General features: G+C 54.2%; 1 protein-coding gene across 4 annotated transcripts in view; it reads right to left on the reverse strand.

The window, feature by feature from the left end:
• Positions 1-17,129, reverse strand: part of FLI1 (Fli-1 proto-oncogene, ETS transcription factor) — a 117,706-nt gene that overhangs the window by 39,568 nt on the left and 61,009 nt on the right. For 2 of the 4 annotated variants that reach the window (XM_012651671.1, XM_012651670.1), the window contains exons 2-3: positions 11,278-11,489; positions 2,297-2,451 (exon numbers count right to left, since the gene is read on the reverse strand). In XM_012651671.1, the coding sequence (XP_012507125.1) occupies positions 2,297-2,451; positions 11,278-11,489 (367 nt within the window). Of the gene's footprint in view, positions 1-2,296; positions 2,452-5,447; positions 5,612-11,277; positions 11,490-17,129 lie in introns of all 4 variants that reach the window. The other 2 variants (XM_012651672.1, XM_012651673.1) reach the window with 2 other exon arrangements.

Below are 17,129 nucleotides of genomic sequence, written 5' to 3' on the forward strand. Positions count from 1 at the left end.
TTTAGTCTTTCACTCTCCAGAAGCAATTAGGTACGGATCATTGGCAAATGGAAATAATTTTGCACCTTTTTGGAATTCTAAAGAAACACGTCCTGGGGGGAGTCGGATTATGTAGCATATTATTTCATCCTTTGCTTCTCCTAATTCCTCGCTGTTAGTATCCAAAGCCTCAAATTCAATTTTACACCATATATTTTATTATTTCCTCCCTTGCTTTAGGCTCCACGACAATATTATTCCTCTCCCTCTACAGCACAATGAATTATAAATCTTCCACTCTGGATCCGCTGAACTCTTCCGAGTGTGCTTCCTGGATGATTTAGCCCCACTTTCCTCCCATCTGCACACAGAGCTGGTGATTAACTGGGGCCCACATTTGTGCTTGTCTAAAATCCCACCGTAAATTCAATCGGTTATTCCGCTTCCATTTTATTGCCTTGGTTTGTGGACTTGCCCAAATGAGACTTTCCCTCATGTCCAGCAGGCTGACCTGGAAGAAGCCAAAATGTCTGAGGGTCTAAGAGATCCAGCCGGAGGCAAAACATCGAAGCAAATGCACAGCGTGTGCAGTCGTTAAACAAAGCGCTTTGAAATTGCTTGATGTGAGTGCGCGCTCTTTTCACCACTAGCACAGTGGTTAGCTTGGCCCACCGGGCCCTGTTCTGCTGTTCCTTTGGAAAGCATTTCAACTCCAGCTGAGGCCTGGAGGGTCGACCTAGCAATCTGGCCACTTCCGCCCTATCTCCAAGTCCCCTCCCAAAACGGACGACCGAAGCGGGATGGTGCCAGCGGAGACCTTCTCTGACCCCTAACGCTTCAGTCCCTCGAGATGTCCCTCCCATGCTGGTGGCTGTTTGGGGGAAGCAGGGAGTTTGATACCATCGGAGCAAAGACTCAGTGAGGCTCAGCCTGGCCTGGCGGAGCATAAAGAAGGCCCCTACGGTGTCCATATTCATGTTTTCATTGTCTGCTTTCTTTGGTGAGGAGGAAGAAGACACACAGGGCTAAACACTACTAGCTGGTCTCCCAAGGGAAGTGGGAGGTCAAACATCCAATAATGTAAGTAACCTCATGGAGATAAAGCAGTTTACGTGGTGCCTGGCACCGAGAAAGCACTGAATAAATGGAAGATACTCTTCCTCTTCCTCTGTCAGATCATATGCTGTGGAAGAAGGAACTTACAATTGCTTTACGAGTTGGTTTTAAGTCCTATGGGGTACAGAGATAGTCCTGTAAGCCCCCCTGTCTCCTGCCTCACTCTTTCTCACACCTCCTTGAATTTGGCCCAGAACACAGGGAGGTGGCCGTAGCCCCAGGAGGTGGCAAGACACCGCCTCCCATGGGACACAGACACAGAGGGTCTAGGCAGCGGCCCATTAGCAAATCACACCTTTAGACCAACAAACAAATTCCTTCCGACTACCTCCAAGAAATGTCTACTCTTTTACCTTCAGACACAACTGCATTTACACTTTCACAAATAGAAGGAGTTTTGCCTCTTTGGTAAAGCTATTTTGGTAAGATCAATTTTAATCCCTGCCCCATAATTCACTTTGTTTAAGGTTTGGATGCTCTCGCTCCTTCTACCTGGCACCGGTTCTACACGTGGCAGTTTTCAAACTCCCTTTCTGCCCAGGCGGCTGAGCGTGCCGGGGCTAACTGAGGAAACGCGTCTGGCCAATGGACTGAAGGGTTGAACAGTGATTTTATTTTCTGTAACCGACAGCACCAATACCCAGGAAAAAGAGGCTATTTTTACCTGATGACATAACCTGTTGCACACATGTCAAGACGCTCCGTTTGTTAAATATAGTTATTTCTATTTTAAAACTGAAAGAGCTGGCTGTCATTTTGGAAAGGTGGAACCCAGCGGATGCCAGGAAGTACACGCCCGAAGGGAAGGACAGACCTCTGCACTGCCCTCCTCCGCAAAGGCAAGGATGCCCGTGTCTGGGAGCACAGGAGACTCCTTTGGGTGGGGGCAGCCTTGCCTCTGCTCCCTGGGCGGGTCTGTCCTCGGGTACCAGGCCACCGATGTAGAGCCTGTGATGTGGCCAGTTTGAGGGTGGGGCTTCCAGAATCCGCATGTCGGGGTTCTGGTGACATCTGGGATACTGTCTTGGAGGGCAGCTAGGGAGGAAGGAGAGATGTGCAGCTTTCTTGGTTTTGCGTTTCCATGGAGTGTAGGGTACCAGGTAAAGGTTTAGATGCCCCCTGGGGCAGGCCTGCCCATTGACTGTGGGCCCCTGGAGAGTGGGGAAGAGAATGCCTGCCGGGAGCCTGGTTCCCAAAGTACCTGCGGGGACGATGACTCTCCTCTCGTTGGTGGTCATGTTGGGAGGAGGGGGGCCGTTCTTCTCGTCCATGTAGCTGTTGTAGTTCATGGGGTTGGACTCGCCTCCGCCAATGAGCTTGCCGCATTTGCTAACGCTACAGTCCACCGGAGACTCCCTAGAATGGGAGGAGACAAAGCACAAAGGAAGCCGTCACTGACAGGGCAGCTCACCCCGGCCTCAGCGCCGCGGCCGTCACTCTGAGACAGCCATGGAGCCATCACCCGGCCTGCTGGGTGTCATGGCCGTGATGGCGGCAAGGATGCTGCCCTATTTCTATCCTCCATGCTGCCACCAAAGTTTTCTTCAAATCCCAGCCGGATCCTATAATTATGCTACGTAGAAACTTTTGGCAGCTCCACAGTGCCCTCAGACCAAAGTCTGAACTTCCCGGAGTGGCCCTGCGGCCCTCCCAGGCTGACTGCAGCTTACATTTTTAGCCTCATTGCCAGGCAACCTGGTCTTGCTCCCGGACACACCTTCCCCACTGTCCCCAGCCTTGGTGATAGGACTCGACACACTGCGTGATCCTTAGCTTGGCACGTGCCCTTCCCCCGCAGGCTTGAGCATTTCTTGAGACGGTGTCCTCACTTTCTTTGTTTACTCTGGCACCCTATGCAGTGCTCTGCAGGGGAGGTGAGCAGCAAATGCTTTCTCAGTGACTTATTTCTGTAGCACACATATAATTTTAATGCATTTCTCATGCTCTGTTATATTTCCCAATAATCCTCCAAGATAGGCATGGAAAGGGTTACTATTTTTTTTTCTTGGTTAAGGAAACAGAGGTGGGCTGACTGGCCTAGGGTCGCACAGCTAGTGCAGGGGCGAGCAGGACTCAGATCTTTGGTGTGAAGCTTCACTATCAAAGCATGCAAAAGAGCTGGTTGCGGCATGAAGGAGGAATAGAATCCAGGAACTTCAGCCTGATTGAGAGGAGTGGGCCTCGTGGCATTTTGCAGCCCTGGCCACCAAGCTCACAGGGGAAGAAATATGGAAATGCATGGGGTGAAAGCAAATCACCCAACTTGGCCTGGAACTACACAGCCCAATTAGCACCTGGGAGTTTGCAGCATTGGTGACTGACAGCCATCCGGAGAGCCGGGCTGACCCCCAACCTGCGGCCACCTGGTGCCCTGGAGCAGGCTGGCATACACACTCTGCACGGTCCCACCTGGTGTCACACACCTCCAGCGTGCTCGGGGGAGGTGCCATCCTGCCCTGCCCGGATACTCCGGCAGCAGCAGGACCAAAGGAGACGGCGGAAAGGCCAAGGAGAGGCTGCAGCCGCGGTTACAGCGAGCAGGAAGCATCGGTTCTGGCAGCCTGGGAGACAGCCAGTTCTCTCAAGAGCTCCAAACCAGGCCTTCAGACCCCGGAGTTCAGATAAGGTTCAGATTACCGCTTCCAACTCTGGGCTGCACAACCTCGCCGGACGTTCCAAGGGCCTGGCCACTGCCCTCCGTCCCCTGCTGTGGGCAGGACCAGACCACTGCAAAGCCGTAGGAGCAGGGCCATGCCAGAGAGGGACCCACCCATCCCCGCAAGCAGGGAGGGCCGTCACTAACCCAGGAGATGGAGAGCGGCCCAGGGCTTCCTGGGACTCAGGCAGGGCGGGGGAGGCCTGAGCACATTCAATAAAGAAAATTAAATGAATTTGTTTCTTAATCTGAAAGGAAAAAAATATTGAAGATCACTTATCATAGCTGGGAGATAAATGCTCCACTGAGATACTAGAAGTCAGACGGTAATTTTTTCCTGATGTCTTACAGAGGGGAACATGGGCTGAAAATGAAAATAAGATGTATAACTTACACATGTTAGAATTTAAGGTTTTACTATTCGCCTACTGTTTTTCCAGGCAGAGAACCAAGAACCAGCCGTCAGAGTCCCAGATTGCTGAAGGTTTAATGTCCCCACGGCAGGCAGAGGGGAGGCAGTAGCACATCGGGGCTTTTCACCAGCGCTCGGCCCTTTGGCTTCTGCTGCTGAAGGACTTGGCCTGCCATGAAGCGGCCCCAGTCGGGCCCTGGAGCCGGCGTCTGAGCTGGGCTCTGGCCCGAGCGCGCCGGGTCCCCACACCCACCCTGTGGTTGACTACACGCCTGCACCCGCACACGTGACCCGTGCACACGCTGCAACATGCAGAACACACAAACACGCATGTACACATGTGCACACATGCTTCAGCACACACACACACATTCCACTACACACACCCCAGAGTCTGGCAGCCTTTCCCGGCATCCCGGTCAGTTGTGAAACAGCCCAAGCGCCGCAGAAGTTTGCAGGAGTAAGTTGGCCTGCAACCAGGGAAGCAAGGTTTGCACTGGCCGGGCGGCCGCTGCAGGATGCCCGGCACCAGAGGGTGTGGGCAGGGCCAGGGGTCTTTGGGAAAGGAGAGCAATGTCAGCGGGCAGGGTGCGGCGGGAGGGGACGCACATGCTCCACGGGCTTCTCCCCTTTACGAACATGGGGGAGACGACTTTTGAAAAATTCTTTTCCCCATCATGGAGCCTCTGGGGGATTTCTGAGTTAGAAAGTGACCTCTTGCCATGTGGAGAGGTCAGCACCTTGGGGTCACTGAAATTAAGTGGCCCTCTGTGGTTCATGACCGTGTATGGTAGGCACAGGCAGGTGGCAGGGCTGGTCCCCAGCGCCAGGAGTAGAGAAAAATAAATTTGAAAAGATGGAACATGTCATAAAAGCTGCCTGATGCATGACCTGGAAAGGAGCAGAGCCGCAAGCACCCCGGTGAGGTCGGTACCTGCGGGGAGGGGGGCGCAGAGGAGGGGGGCTCTCTCGCTAGGACGGCTGCTGGAGCTGTCTGGTGGGCACAACCTCCTCGTTCACTGACCCACAGAACTTGTTCCGGTTCTGCTTCCGCCCGCTCTCCCTCCTCCAGCCCTGTGCACACACCTGCTCCCCAGCCGGGCAGGTGATCTCTCTGGCCGCCCACCTCCCTTCCGGAGCGAGGCCCTGTCCTCGGTCCAGGCCTCTGTGCTAGGACTGGCAAGGGGCAGCCTAGGGAGATGCCCTGGCCCCCACCCCGACTGCCGCACTTGCAGGGCCAGCCCTCCTCCCGCTGCTCAGGGAGAGAAAGAAGGAAAGCCGTACCTCGCCCACTCGCCTGCCAGACTTCCCTCCATTCTCCCAGCTCTGGAGCACCCGGCCTCCTCCAGAGAGCAGGAGCCCCGCGCAGCCACGGGGCTCAGCTACTGCTAAGGGTGGGTACAGGTGAAGCCAGCATAAAGGCTTCAGGGTGACGAGGCAGCTGGCGCCTGTGAAGAGGGCTGGATGAAAACAAGAGGGAGGGAGGGAGGGGAGCACGGACCGGACGAGGTTTCACCATTCAGCTGCAGGACACTGCTGCTCATTTGTATTGAGACTGCACTTACGGCTAGCATGGGGCCGGGGCCCACAGGCAGCTGATAGCACTGGGACAGGGACAGGTGACAGGAGGGCCTGGGGCTGCACAATGGAGCAGGGCGGAGGTGGCGGCTCCCAGGGTGTAACTCAACGAATCTCCGGATGGAGATCTCAGGCAACGCAACAGAAAGCCAGGGCCGTGGAGGACACAGCAAAGCCGCCCCCTTTCCTTCATTCTCACACTGGACATAGGCTCTTTACTCTTTGGGCTCTGTTTCTGTGTGTTCAGTGAACATTGCTTTAAAAAAACTGCCAGTGATTTCCAAAAGTGCCTTGCAATCTGTTAAACACAATTTAAAACAAGGTGCGAAATCTTGGGCGTTTGGCTGAAAGGAGATTTCAAAGATTTCTGAAGATGACCCCTCAGACTATGCGAACCTCTTCCCCACCTCCCCATTTGACGCAGCGACTGAACTCAGGGTACATCACCAGATCCACACATCTGCAGCCCGGGCTTCCCCTCGAGGGATGCACGGTGTTCACACAGTTCAAGCTGCATAGCGCTATCACACGTGTCTTCCACGGAGCATGCACATTGTCTAAAAATTAAGCAGTCTGTATCGCCTTTCGGATTTCTGCAGGATTCATGCAGAGATGTGACTTTTCGTTTTGAAAAGGAGGTGCAATAATTTAAAAGCAAATTTCAAGAAAAAAAATCCCCCATAACAAAACCATCCCCCTAACCCACTAGCTGTTTTCCTCTCCACACACAGTGGATGCCGACAGCTTTCGCAGAGTCCCGAGAATGCCTTCCCGCCCAGGTTGTGTGTGGCATGTCTCACACTGCAAGGTTCAGGACGTGGGAGTTCAGGGAGGCGCTTTGCAGTCAGGGAGGCACAAGTGACAGGGCTTGCGAGGCTGATCGTTCTGCACGTGGAGTGTGAATCTGTGGGTGTTCGGTGCATCCAGACCCTCCGGGCCAGTCCAGGGAGCATCAGGACAGGCTAGCACTGGACTCAGGCCCTGAGTGCCGGGCACACAAGGCAAGCCCTGTGTTTCCCCTCCATAAGTTGATATTCTTTCCTTCGAGGGATGTTTTCCCCAATCCCTGTGGCTGAGACAGGATGCAGCTGAGAGTTATTTGCAGACCACAGCTTGGATCGAGTTCCTGAAGTCTACATCCAACACTGAACCTATGGGCCATGCTGTCTCAAGGCAACCCAGCCTAACGGAGTCAACCCCACAGGGAGAGATGAAGAAAGGGAGCGCGAGTCTCCCGAACATGGGCAACAAGGCTTTCTCTGAGCTCCCAGACCTGCTCTCTGGGTTTGACCCTTTGCCCTGGGCCAGATGGCTTGCTGCTGGGATGAAAAGCCTTGCAGCTTCAGGCGCACTGAATACCTCCTTCCCACCAGAGACACAAATATCTACGGGGTTTCCAGTGAGTGTGAAGAAGCACCTCAGAAACTCGAGCAAGGAATGCCCTGTGAATTGCGAGGCGGTGCAAAACATTCTGGCCCAGCACCGTCCAAAAGAAGTAGAATGTGAGCCTTGCATGCCAGCCACATAAATAATTTTAAATTTTCTGGTGACCGTATCTTTAAAATAAAAAATACAAGTGAAATGGATTTTAATAATATATTGAAACCTATTACTATATTAACTCAATATAGCCAAAAGATTATCATTTCAGCATAATTGATAATCAACGAGATATTTTACATGTTTTTTTCCATACTAAGTCTTCTAAATCCGGTATTATTTTACCTTTAGAGCACGTCTCGATTTTGGTCCGAGTGCTGGCGGCTATGGCACCGGACTGCGCAGGTCTAGCCCGTGCGCCGAGAGATCCCAAACCGTGCGCCCTGCCGCGTTCTTCTCCTCTGAAGTTAGGGATTGTCACCGCGGCCCCACCTGTCTTTTGCGCCACAGTGAATCACTCCCTTTGCAAATGATCAACAAAATAACAGAGTGCCATTGTCAATGACACTCAGAAGACACAAGCAGCACAGGGTTCAGGACGAGAGATTTAGACAGCCTGGCATCTGTTTCCTCACGTCATTTCTCTTTGCATAATTCAATAATGGGATCCGACACGGTTCCACCTTAAACAAAGATATTTTTCTGGAAATCCTTGTTCCCTGCCAGCCGACCAGTCCAGCGTGCACGTGAGCACTTAGAGGATATTTATGAGGTGCTGGCGACGGCTGGGCCTAACCCGCTGCGCTCTGACAGTCACTGGATTGCCTTTGTTTCCCAGGGCAGCTGAGCAGACACCAGTCTTCGGAACCTGCTGCGTCTCCTGCTGACGCTGTGAGTCAGGCAGCAAACCCAACGCAGAGGCTGCTGCTGGTGCCACCAAAGCAGGGTGCTCTCCCGCTGCTCCCTGAGGTATCCGCACAGCCCCCCCTGCAGCTGGCCCTGGTGTGCTGGAACCAGGGACAAGCTGGCAAGTGGGTTCTGAAAACCGATTGCCTTGGCGGACCCTCTTTGCCCAGGCTTCGTGGCCTAGAGTGCTCGCGGCTTCTCCAGGAGCAGTGCAGCGAGTGCGAGCAGCCGACTGAGCACCGACACCGGCTCGTGAGGGAGGGGCTGAGAGCGCAGGCCTGGGTCCCGGTCCCGGTTAGTCACTGACTACCTGCATGGCCTTCAACAAACCGCTTCACCCCGAGTCTGCTCAGCCGGGTCTTCATTCCGTTACTCCCTTGACAACTACGCATCAGCACCTACGGTGGGGCAAGCTCGGCTCAGTAAACAGAAGCCCCGCCCACATTTCCCTGGGGCAGGGACAAGAACTCCACAGGGCACAGAGTGACCAGGTGCTGCTTTAGATCCCGCGGTCAGGGAAGGCCTCTGAGAAGGTGATGTGCAGGCAGAGACTCTTGAGGGAGAGTCATATGGCTGGATGGAGTAGGAATGTTCCAGAAGGAAGGAACCAGGGGAGAGACCGAGGTAGGAAGGTGCTTGGGGGTCCAGGAGCAGCTGGAGTCTCGTGAGGCTGGTGTGGAGGGAAGGCGTGAGAGGGACAGGGTTGTAGAGAGCGAGCTGGAGGTGGGTGGGTGGGGGGCATGCTCAGGACTTTGGATTCTGTCATAAGCCATTAAAGGGTTTGGAGTAGGATGGTTAAATATTTGAAAGGATGACCCTAGCTGTTTGCCGTTTGGAGAACAGAATTCAGGAAGGCAAGAGGAAGAGGGGAGAAGAGGATTCCCCTGCGGAAGCCCAGGAGCGGTGCCGTTGGCGCTGGGCTGGGGGGCACTGGAGGTGAGCCCTGGGAGGATCCGGCTACGACAGACCAAAGACTCTCCGACGGCGACTCCGGGTTTCACCGAGCACCAGGAGCTGCCGCGGTCAGGTCGGGTGGGAGGCATCGCCGAGCAGGCCTCCTCGCCAGGGGTGTCGGCAGAAATGAGACCACCGTGCAAAAGCAGGACACAGGCAGAGGGGCTCAAGGAAAGGCACCTAACAGGCCGCACACAGGCTCCGAGCGCCAGCCCGGCCTGCTCTAGATCCTAGAAAAGGTGCTCACCGCTCAAAGCCCAGCCCGCCTTCCCACGCGGCAGTGGAGCTCCAGCAGTTACCCCACAGGACAGTGGTGGGCAGCAGATGATAAGATAACGCGGAAAAATGTCCGATAAATCACACTATGACTGCTAGGAACTATGTTATCGTCGTTACTAACTCTGGAGAGAAGCTCATTTGAGGGGCTGCTGGCTCGGAACCTCTGAGTCTTCCTGAAATCCTAGAATCTGGGAAGGTGGCCGAGATCCCAGTCGCTGGTTTTGGTTAGTGGGAGTGAAATGCGGCGGGGCTGGGAGTTCCCACGGCAGGTCTGAGACCACAGCTGCTCGGGGGGGGGCCTCCCTGCCAGCCACGCTCTCGCTCCTGCCCTCTCCTCTCTGGGCCGGTAGGTACCCTCGGTGACTGCATCTGCTCTCGCAGTTAGCACTCCTTAGAGACGATGTCCAAACCTAAATTCCAGCCCCAGAAGATTATCTGAGCTGCTGTCTCCAAAGCCAGGTAGACAACTTATCTGGACGTTCTGTGGATTGCTCACAAGGAATCTCGAACGGATGCCGACCCCCCTCCCCCGGCACTTACTCGCCCGCCTCCCCGTGGCGACTGAGGGCCCCGTCCTTCGCAACTCCAGCTCCAGTCACCTCTGACTCTTCCCCCTCACCTACACCCCCTTCCAGATTTATTCACCTAAGCCCTGTTAACCCCGTCTTTGGTATGCCCCTTACGTACCTATTCTTTTTCATTTCCATATTCCGTATTTCATTACCATCACCTTAGTTCAGAACTTCATTATTTCTGATCTGGGATATTTTACTAACTCCTCGACCTGTCTTTCTGACTGTCCTGTCCTCACCCCTGTGCACAGTGAGGGTCGGCTTGCTAGTCTTACGTCGCAGCTCTCATGATGTGACACACGCCATACGCCTTCAGCCTCCTTTCAGGGCCTTCTCCTACTTTTTATTTTTGTCTCTTTGTGCTTAGACCCCGTGGGTCACCTGATACTTCGTGAATGAGACTGATGTTCTCTCTCCCTCAGACCTTTGCTCGTGATGACCGCTGTCACCATCAGCACCCTCCCGGTCCTTTCCCTGCAGTATCAGTGACACTGTAGTGTCAGCCTAAGAAGAAAGGACCACTCCAGCCCTGGGTGAGGACGGAGGAAGCCAGTGCCCCAGGGATTTAGAGGACTTGCCCCAGGGCTGGAGGCAGGACCAGAAAGCCAGGCTCCCTGGCCATGGGCTGCGCTCTCCCTCCACCCTGCGGCTCCTCCCCTGGACCCTCCTGTCTCCATTTCTGCAAACAAAGACTAACCCTCCTAGACTCCACCTCCTTCACCCACACCCCCCAGGTGCCTGCTTCCTCCCCCACCCTTCTGAGCACTTCTCCACTGGAACTAAAGAATGGTTCAACACCCCGTCTCTACTAAAAATAGAAAGAAATTAATCGGACAACTACAAATATATCAAAAAAATTAGCCGGGCATCATGGTGGCGCATGCCTGTAGTCCCAGCTACTCGGGAGGCTGAGGCAGAAGGATCGCTTGAGCACAGGAGTTTGAGATTGCTGTGAGCTAGGATGACGCCACAGCACTCACTCTAGCCTGGGCAACACAGTGAGACTCTTGTCTCAAAAAAAAAAAAAAAAAAAAAGAATGGTTTGGCCATCGGCTCTGCTGAGACCCACCCAGAGAGGCTACATATCTCCGACAGGACAGGGAAGAGCATCTTATTGCTAAGTTATCCCCAAGAGGGGCTGTACCTGGGCCTGGGCTCGACACAAAACACAAAACATGTGTTCCCCGACTGTCTGCATGGGGTCTTGGGGCCTAACTCTCACCTGGCCTCTGAGGGCTGCATGGGCTCCAGAGAGCCAGGTGGGCTTCCTGGCCCCCTGCACCCCCAGCCTTCAGTGCTGTGGCCTTCTCCTGCCTCAGCTCCCTGGGGACTGACTCGGGCTCCCTGGCCCAGCACCACAGCACCATCTGCTGCAAATGCCCCAAGTGCCAGGAGCCACTCGGTGCAGCCCTGCGGGCCCAGCCCCTCCAGGCCCAGCGGCTTACCTGGATCCATTCATGTGGTCATACTCCCGCTTGACGTTGACCCTCACCGGCTGGTTGATCCACTCCTGCTGCGGTGGGAGGGGGTTGATTTTGTGGGGCTGCCCGTAGTCAGGACTCCCCGAGGCGGTCATGTCGGCCTTGGGGAGATGGGCGGCCGCTCCGTACGCCGAGTCGAAGAGGGACTGGTCGTCGCTCACCACGGACAGAGCCTCCTGCAGGGCCAAAGAAGAGAGAGAAAGCCCCGTGTCACTCCTCACCAGGCAATGGCACTCTCGATTTGAGCCGGCGGGGTGGCCCTAGGCTGCCCTGGGACAGCTTGCCCAGAAGTCCCAACTGTGCCCACGACTGACTGATCACACTCCAGGGCAGGTTTGCCCTTATGCAAACTCGACGGGTTCTTTGCAGGTTACCTGCACAAGGAGGGAGTTGGGGCAGTGGAGTGGGGATGGGGGACTCCTAGACGTGGGTTCATTTGTAGAGTTTATAGGCTGGGAGCCCCGAAAAGGAGGGTGGGGAGGGAGAGGCCAAGAATAGTGGTGACATGACGTGGAATACGGTGTGGTAGCGTGTGAGTGTCAGACTCTTTCAGGCGTGAGCAGAAACGTGTCTGACTAGCTGTGCGGTGTCGTCCGGCTAAGGGAAAGGAACTCGCACATTTATTTTATAGGTGAGGCCAGCGAGACCCACCCAGAGGTAAAATGTCTGGCTCGAGGTCACACAACGGAAGGGTGGGGCCCAGGCTGTGGCTGGGTCAGTTTCAGGTTCCACAGCTGTACGCAGGAATAAGACCGGCTTTCTGACAGGGTCAGCAGGCGGGGAAACGAGGGCGGACACGGCGGTCTAGCTCACAAGAAATGCCCAGCCGTTTGCCGAGGGGCCGTCCAGGCTGCGCCACGGCGTCTCGCAGATCCCAGGTTGGACGCCCCCGCCCGCCAGAGGGCAGGCAGGACTCCGGGTGTGTGGGGGCTGTCAGGGCGAGACCTTCCGAAAGATGTTGTCGGGCCCCTCACACATCTGTCCCGTCACCGACCCGGGTTTGGCGTTTGGAGGTCACGGACGAGGAAAGGAGCCTGCCCTTTCCCGAGACCGCCCACCAGCCAAAGCACGGTGAAGAGTCTCCCGCTGTTCCAAGTCACGCTACATCGCAGGGACCCAAGGTCACTACAGTCGTGCAATTGCCCCAAGTGAAGTTTACCGCTTTTAAGAAAAGATGGTAGTTTTCAAAGAAAAACTGAGCAAATTAAATTTAACAGAGTTTAAGGGAGCAAAGAACAATTTGCGAATCAAGCAGCCCCCAGAACCAGAATAGCTTCAGAGCGACCCTGGGCCCTCCAAGTGGCTAGACAACATTCATGGACAGAAGAAGGAAGGTGACACACAGAAAATGGGAGCCAGGTGCGGAAACGGCTGGATTGGTGACAGCTCAGCACTGGCCTGTTGAGCGCGGTTTGAGCGGCTGGCGGCCGCTCCATGACTGGTACCAGAGTGGGTTACGGTGTGTTAGCACATCCGGTTGGGATACAGCTCGCCACGTAGGGAGAGCCTTCAGGTGACCTTAAAATATGTAAGGAGGCAACTTTAGGCTCCAATGACTTTAACAGGAATAATCTGTAATCATATGCTCTGTAACCGTGAAGAACCAATGGAATAACACATGACACATGCCGGGAACGGCCTCCGGCACGCAGTGATGCTGAACAAATGTCCGCTGTGATGATCACCAGCATTCAAAGAGTCCCTTAGGCACCTGCTTTGTGCTGAATTGTGTCTCCCCCAAATTCTTATCCTGAAGCCCTAACCCCCAGTACCTCGGAATGAGAGCGTCTGGAGACACAGCCTTTGAAGACGTGACTAAGTTGAAACGAGGCTGCTAAGGTGGGCCCTAACCCAGCACGACTGGTGTCCTTATACGAGGAAACACGGACACACAGAGACACCCCAGGGGCGTGTGTGCCGGAGGGCGGACCACGCGAGGACACGGGGGAAGCCAGGGAGAGAGGCCTCGGAGGAGACCAATCCCGCCCGCACCCTGATCTGGGACTTTGGGCCTCCAGAACCGTGAGCAAATACAGTTCTGTCGTTTAAGGTACCCGGCCCGTGGCATGTTGCTATGGTAGCCCTGGGAAACTAGCACGTCCCTTCACTTGAAAATACAGTGACAATGAACAGCACCTTTCAACTGAGATTTTCTACCTTCCTTGTATAATTCACATTCCCAACTTGAATGTCTCCTCCAAAACAGAAGCCCTCCACATGCCTGTGGAATTACAATCTGCCCCGCCAGCCGACTGTCACCCTGGGTCCCAGGGCCACCCTCCACCCCAGCAGGAGAAAAGCCACACTTCAAAGAGAAAGCTCTTCCGTGGTGGTTTCCAGCTGGGATCAGGGAGGAGTGCTGGACGCACTCCAGGAAGTCTGCTTCTGCCGCTGAAGGCTTTGGATGGCGTAGACGCATCCAGAGATGCCTTTGAAACGGAGCTGCCCACACGATATTAAAAGGCTCCCGCCCCCAGCTGAGTGGCTGTCCCTCCATTCAGACCTGGGATCTAGGATCTGCTGGGGCCCTTCCTCATTTTGCGCCTGATGCCCCTGTGTAGCGTTGGAGGAAGGCTCTGTTTCTTGGAACCCTTTGTCCCTTGGCTGTTGTATCTGCTTTCCGTTTCAGTTGGGGATCAGCCCCAAACCCATATTGCAAACAAATTTTGAACTGTGACCCGGCCCAAGGTTCCGAGTTGAAAGGTGAGACATTGTATTAATAACCTTTCAGGGGCTGACGCTGAACCCATGAAAGTCCTTGGGTTCCAGACCACGAGTAGAGGACACATCGCCTCCTAGGACCTGAAAGTGCCTGTTTGGTGATAAAGCTGAAGAACATACGCCACAGTTCTCTGCCAAAGAGCTTACACCTGAGGAGCCAGGCACTGTCTTCTGCTGGGCAGGGGGGCTCACGGTCTTGGTGAATTATGCATAAACCTTGGAGTTTACATCTCCCCCGCCCCAGGTGGGGAAGAAGATGGAACAGCAGAGGCAAAGAGGCCTGGGAGGCAGGACCGGGCACAGGTCCCTACCACCCTCATCCCAGAGACGGCGCCAGGTAACAGAAGGCAGGATGGGCACGTCCAAGGACAATCAGGTGGGGAAACCAAGTTTCACGGCAGAGAGGCTGCAACAGACGACAGAGAGGACGCGGACTTTGGAGAGACTGCGTGAGGAACAGGCGGTATGTAGTGAGAAATAAACACGCTACAGGACAGAGCGCAGGCACTGAAAGGGCGAGAACCCAGTCTGAACTCATTCTGGAACAGAAGTTTGCTTTAGAATATAGCTCACAGTCGAAGGGAACCCCAGTCAAGTGGCAATGTCACAGGAAGGGAGTGCCCTGATCAGCCCAGAGCACCCCGCTCCTGTCCCGTCTGTGGCCCGGGCCAGGCGCTCGCGCCTCCTGCTGCGTTCTGTCTCAGCCTCTTTCCTCCTTGGCTGCGCATCCACGGCTCCCCTCATTCGGCCCACCCTGCGCCCTCCCCGGCGGGCTCTCGCTCCCTTACAAGTTGCGCCTACTGCCGTCACCCTGCCACCCCCCTGCTCAAACCCCCTGAGAGCTCCCTGGAGATCTGCCACATCTGCTCTCAGCCACTTGCTTTCCGAGGGTCAGCTTTGCCCACTGCCCGCCCCTACATTTCACCGCTCCCCTTACCACAACCGCTGTCGGTTCTAACTGCTCCCACTGCTCGCTAGACACGCCCCACCCAGGTGTATGTACTTCTGCGTCTCGATCTTGCTGGGACTTTGCCGTAGCCTTTCTTTGCCCTTTCACCTTGACACACCATCGCTCCTTGCCATTGGGTAAGTGAGATCTTCCTCACTCGCGCACACGCACCCCTTCTGTTTGCGATCATTGGTAGACAAAGAGCTTTTTTTCCTGTAACAATGTGGAGAAAGAATTGGTGGTTCGGGAAGAGAGAAGGTGAAGGAGAAGGTTTCCTGTCTGGCTCGCTGGACTGGATTTGAACACCCAATATGGGCTGGGGGAAGGAGGTGAAGGCCACTAAATGGGAATAAAAGACTTGGGAGATTTGGGGCCCAGGTGGAAAGTAGAGTTGGGGAGAACATTCTCGCTGGCTCTGTAAGAAAATAGCACCCTGTTTGCCACTCTAGGCTGAGAGTCTTGGGAGCTCCTCAAGACATGTCCTTGGCAAGTACACTGTCACTTTTATGATGACAGTGACAGTGTGGGGTGGGGGGACCTCTCCAAACTGCTTTGGAGATAGTGGGCATTGAAGAGGGAGACAGGAGTAGGGCCAGAGAGACAGACAAGCGGGTGGGTGGCCCTGGACGATGGTGGCCGATGACTGTGTCACTGCTGGGGACTCGCAGAAGTCACGGCACAGGGAAAGGGGTAAGGCGATGTGGGTGCAGGCACCAAGGTGCTGCTGTCCCCAGGTGAGGAGCTACAGAGCTGGCAAACATTTCAATGACGTGCTTGGAGCTTGTTACACACAGGTAGCTGTGGCTACTTCCTGTGTGTCTTATAAAGCTCTTGACTTAAACTCTTAAAACTTTTTAAAGCTTAAACTTAAAACTCTTTACAGGAATGAGCAAAACTCTTTACAGCAATAAGCAAATTGCTGGTGTTCAAGAACCTCCCACAGATGAATTCTTGGTAAGTATTTACCTTTGGGATGACAGACTAGGTGTGGAAAGAGCACCAGCATTCGACTCTACCACCGATTCTCAGAGAGACTAAGTCCCCTCTGTTCAGATGACTTCACTTCTCCCGTTGACTTGGGACACTGATGATTTCATTCAAGGGAAGACAAGTTATTCTTTAAAAGACTGGTGGAGTCCATGTGGCTTTAGACCATGTCACATAAAACTGCCTTCAAAGCAAGGACAGGAGGGTGGGCTCCTGGCCCTGTGCGGTGCTCAGCTCCGGGCCTCCTTCTTGGCCCACAGTGGTCACTGTGAAAGGAACCCCCGAACTGGCTTGTAATTGGATTCTGAGAAGCACTTTCCTTTGCAGAATGCTGGGAAAGCCAGGTCTGCAGGTCAGGCTGTCCCAGTCCCTCAGCCACTGAGTCCTAGACCCAGAGGGTGGCATATGGTCCCTTGTTCCAAGCAGAGAAGTGCCCTAGCCCATTAGTGCCCCATGGTGCCCCTTTGCCAGGGAGCTCAGCAAGGGCACTGCTTGGGGTAGCAGTGTGAGTTCCGAGCTAAGGCACTGGACTCACATTTGCCCATAGAAATGCTTCCTTCCCGCCACCCCCTGCTGGTCCTGGGCACCAGGGGCGCCCCACCACCAATGATGCACTTGTCCGAGTGGGGACTCTCCTCACCCAGCTTGGGTGAGGTGTCTTTAGCACATCACTTATAATACACCATGTGTTATCATTACAGAAAACAAATAGATAAGATTAGTAGACAATTAGCAAAGCACTTATTAAGTGCAAAAAGTTTACATGCATAATCTAGTGTAATCCTCCTAGCAATTCTATGAGGGATATACAATTATCATCTCAATTTTTTCAGTTGAGAAAGTGGATATTCAAAAAAGTGAAATATAACTTGGTCACACAGCAAATGAGTGTGATCTGGGGTTCAAATCTACCTGAGCACATAACTGCTACTGTTCGAGGGTTTCTTCTTGTGAATTTTCTGTCCTTCCAATTAGAACATAATCTCTTTGGGGGCCATCCTTGTGTGTATTGTAATTTAAAGCACACTCTTTGGAGCCAGAGAGTTCTGAGTTCCAATCCAAGTTCCATCAGTTGCTCACTAGGTACCTGGTACCAGTTATCTATACTCTATGGAATTCATTTCCTCATTTGTAGAATGTGTGTAACAATCGTATCTAA

Source organism: Propithecus coquereli, unplaced genomic scaffold, assembly GCF_000956105.1.
Source record: "Propithecus coquereli isolate 6110/MARCELLA unplaced genomic scaffold, Pcoq_1.0 Scaffold36, whole genome shotgun sequence".
In the NCBI taxonomy this organism is placed as follows: domain Eukaryota; kingdom Metazoa; phylum Chordata; class Mammalia; order Primates; family Indriidae; genus Propithecus; species Propithecus coquereli.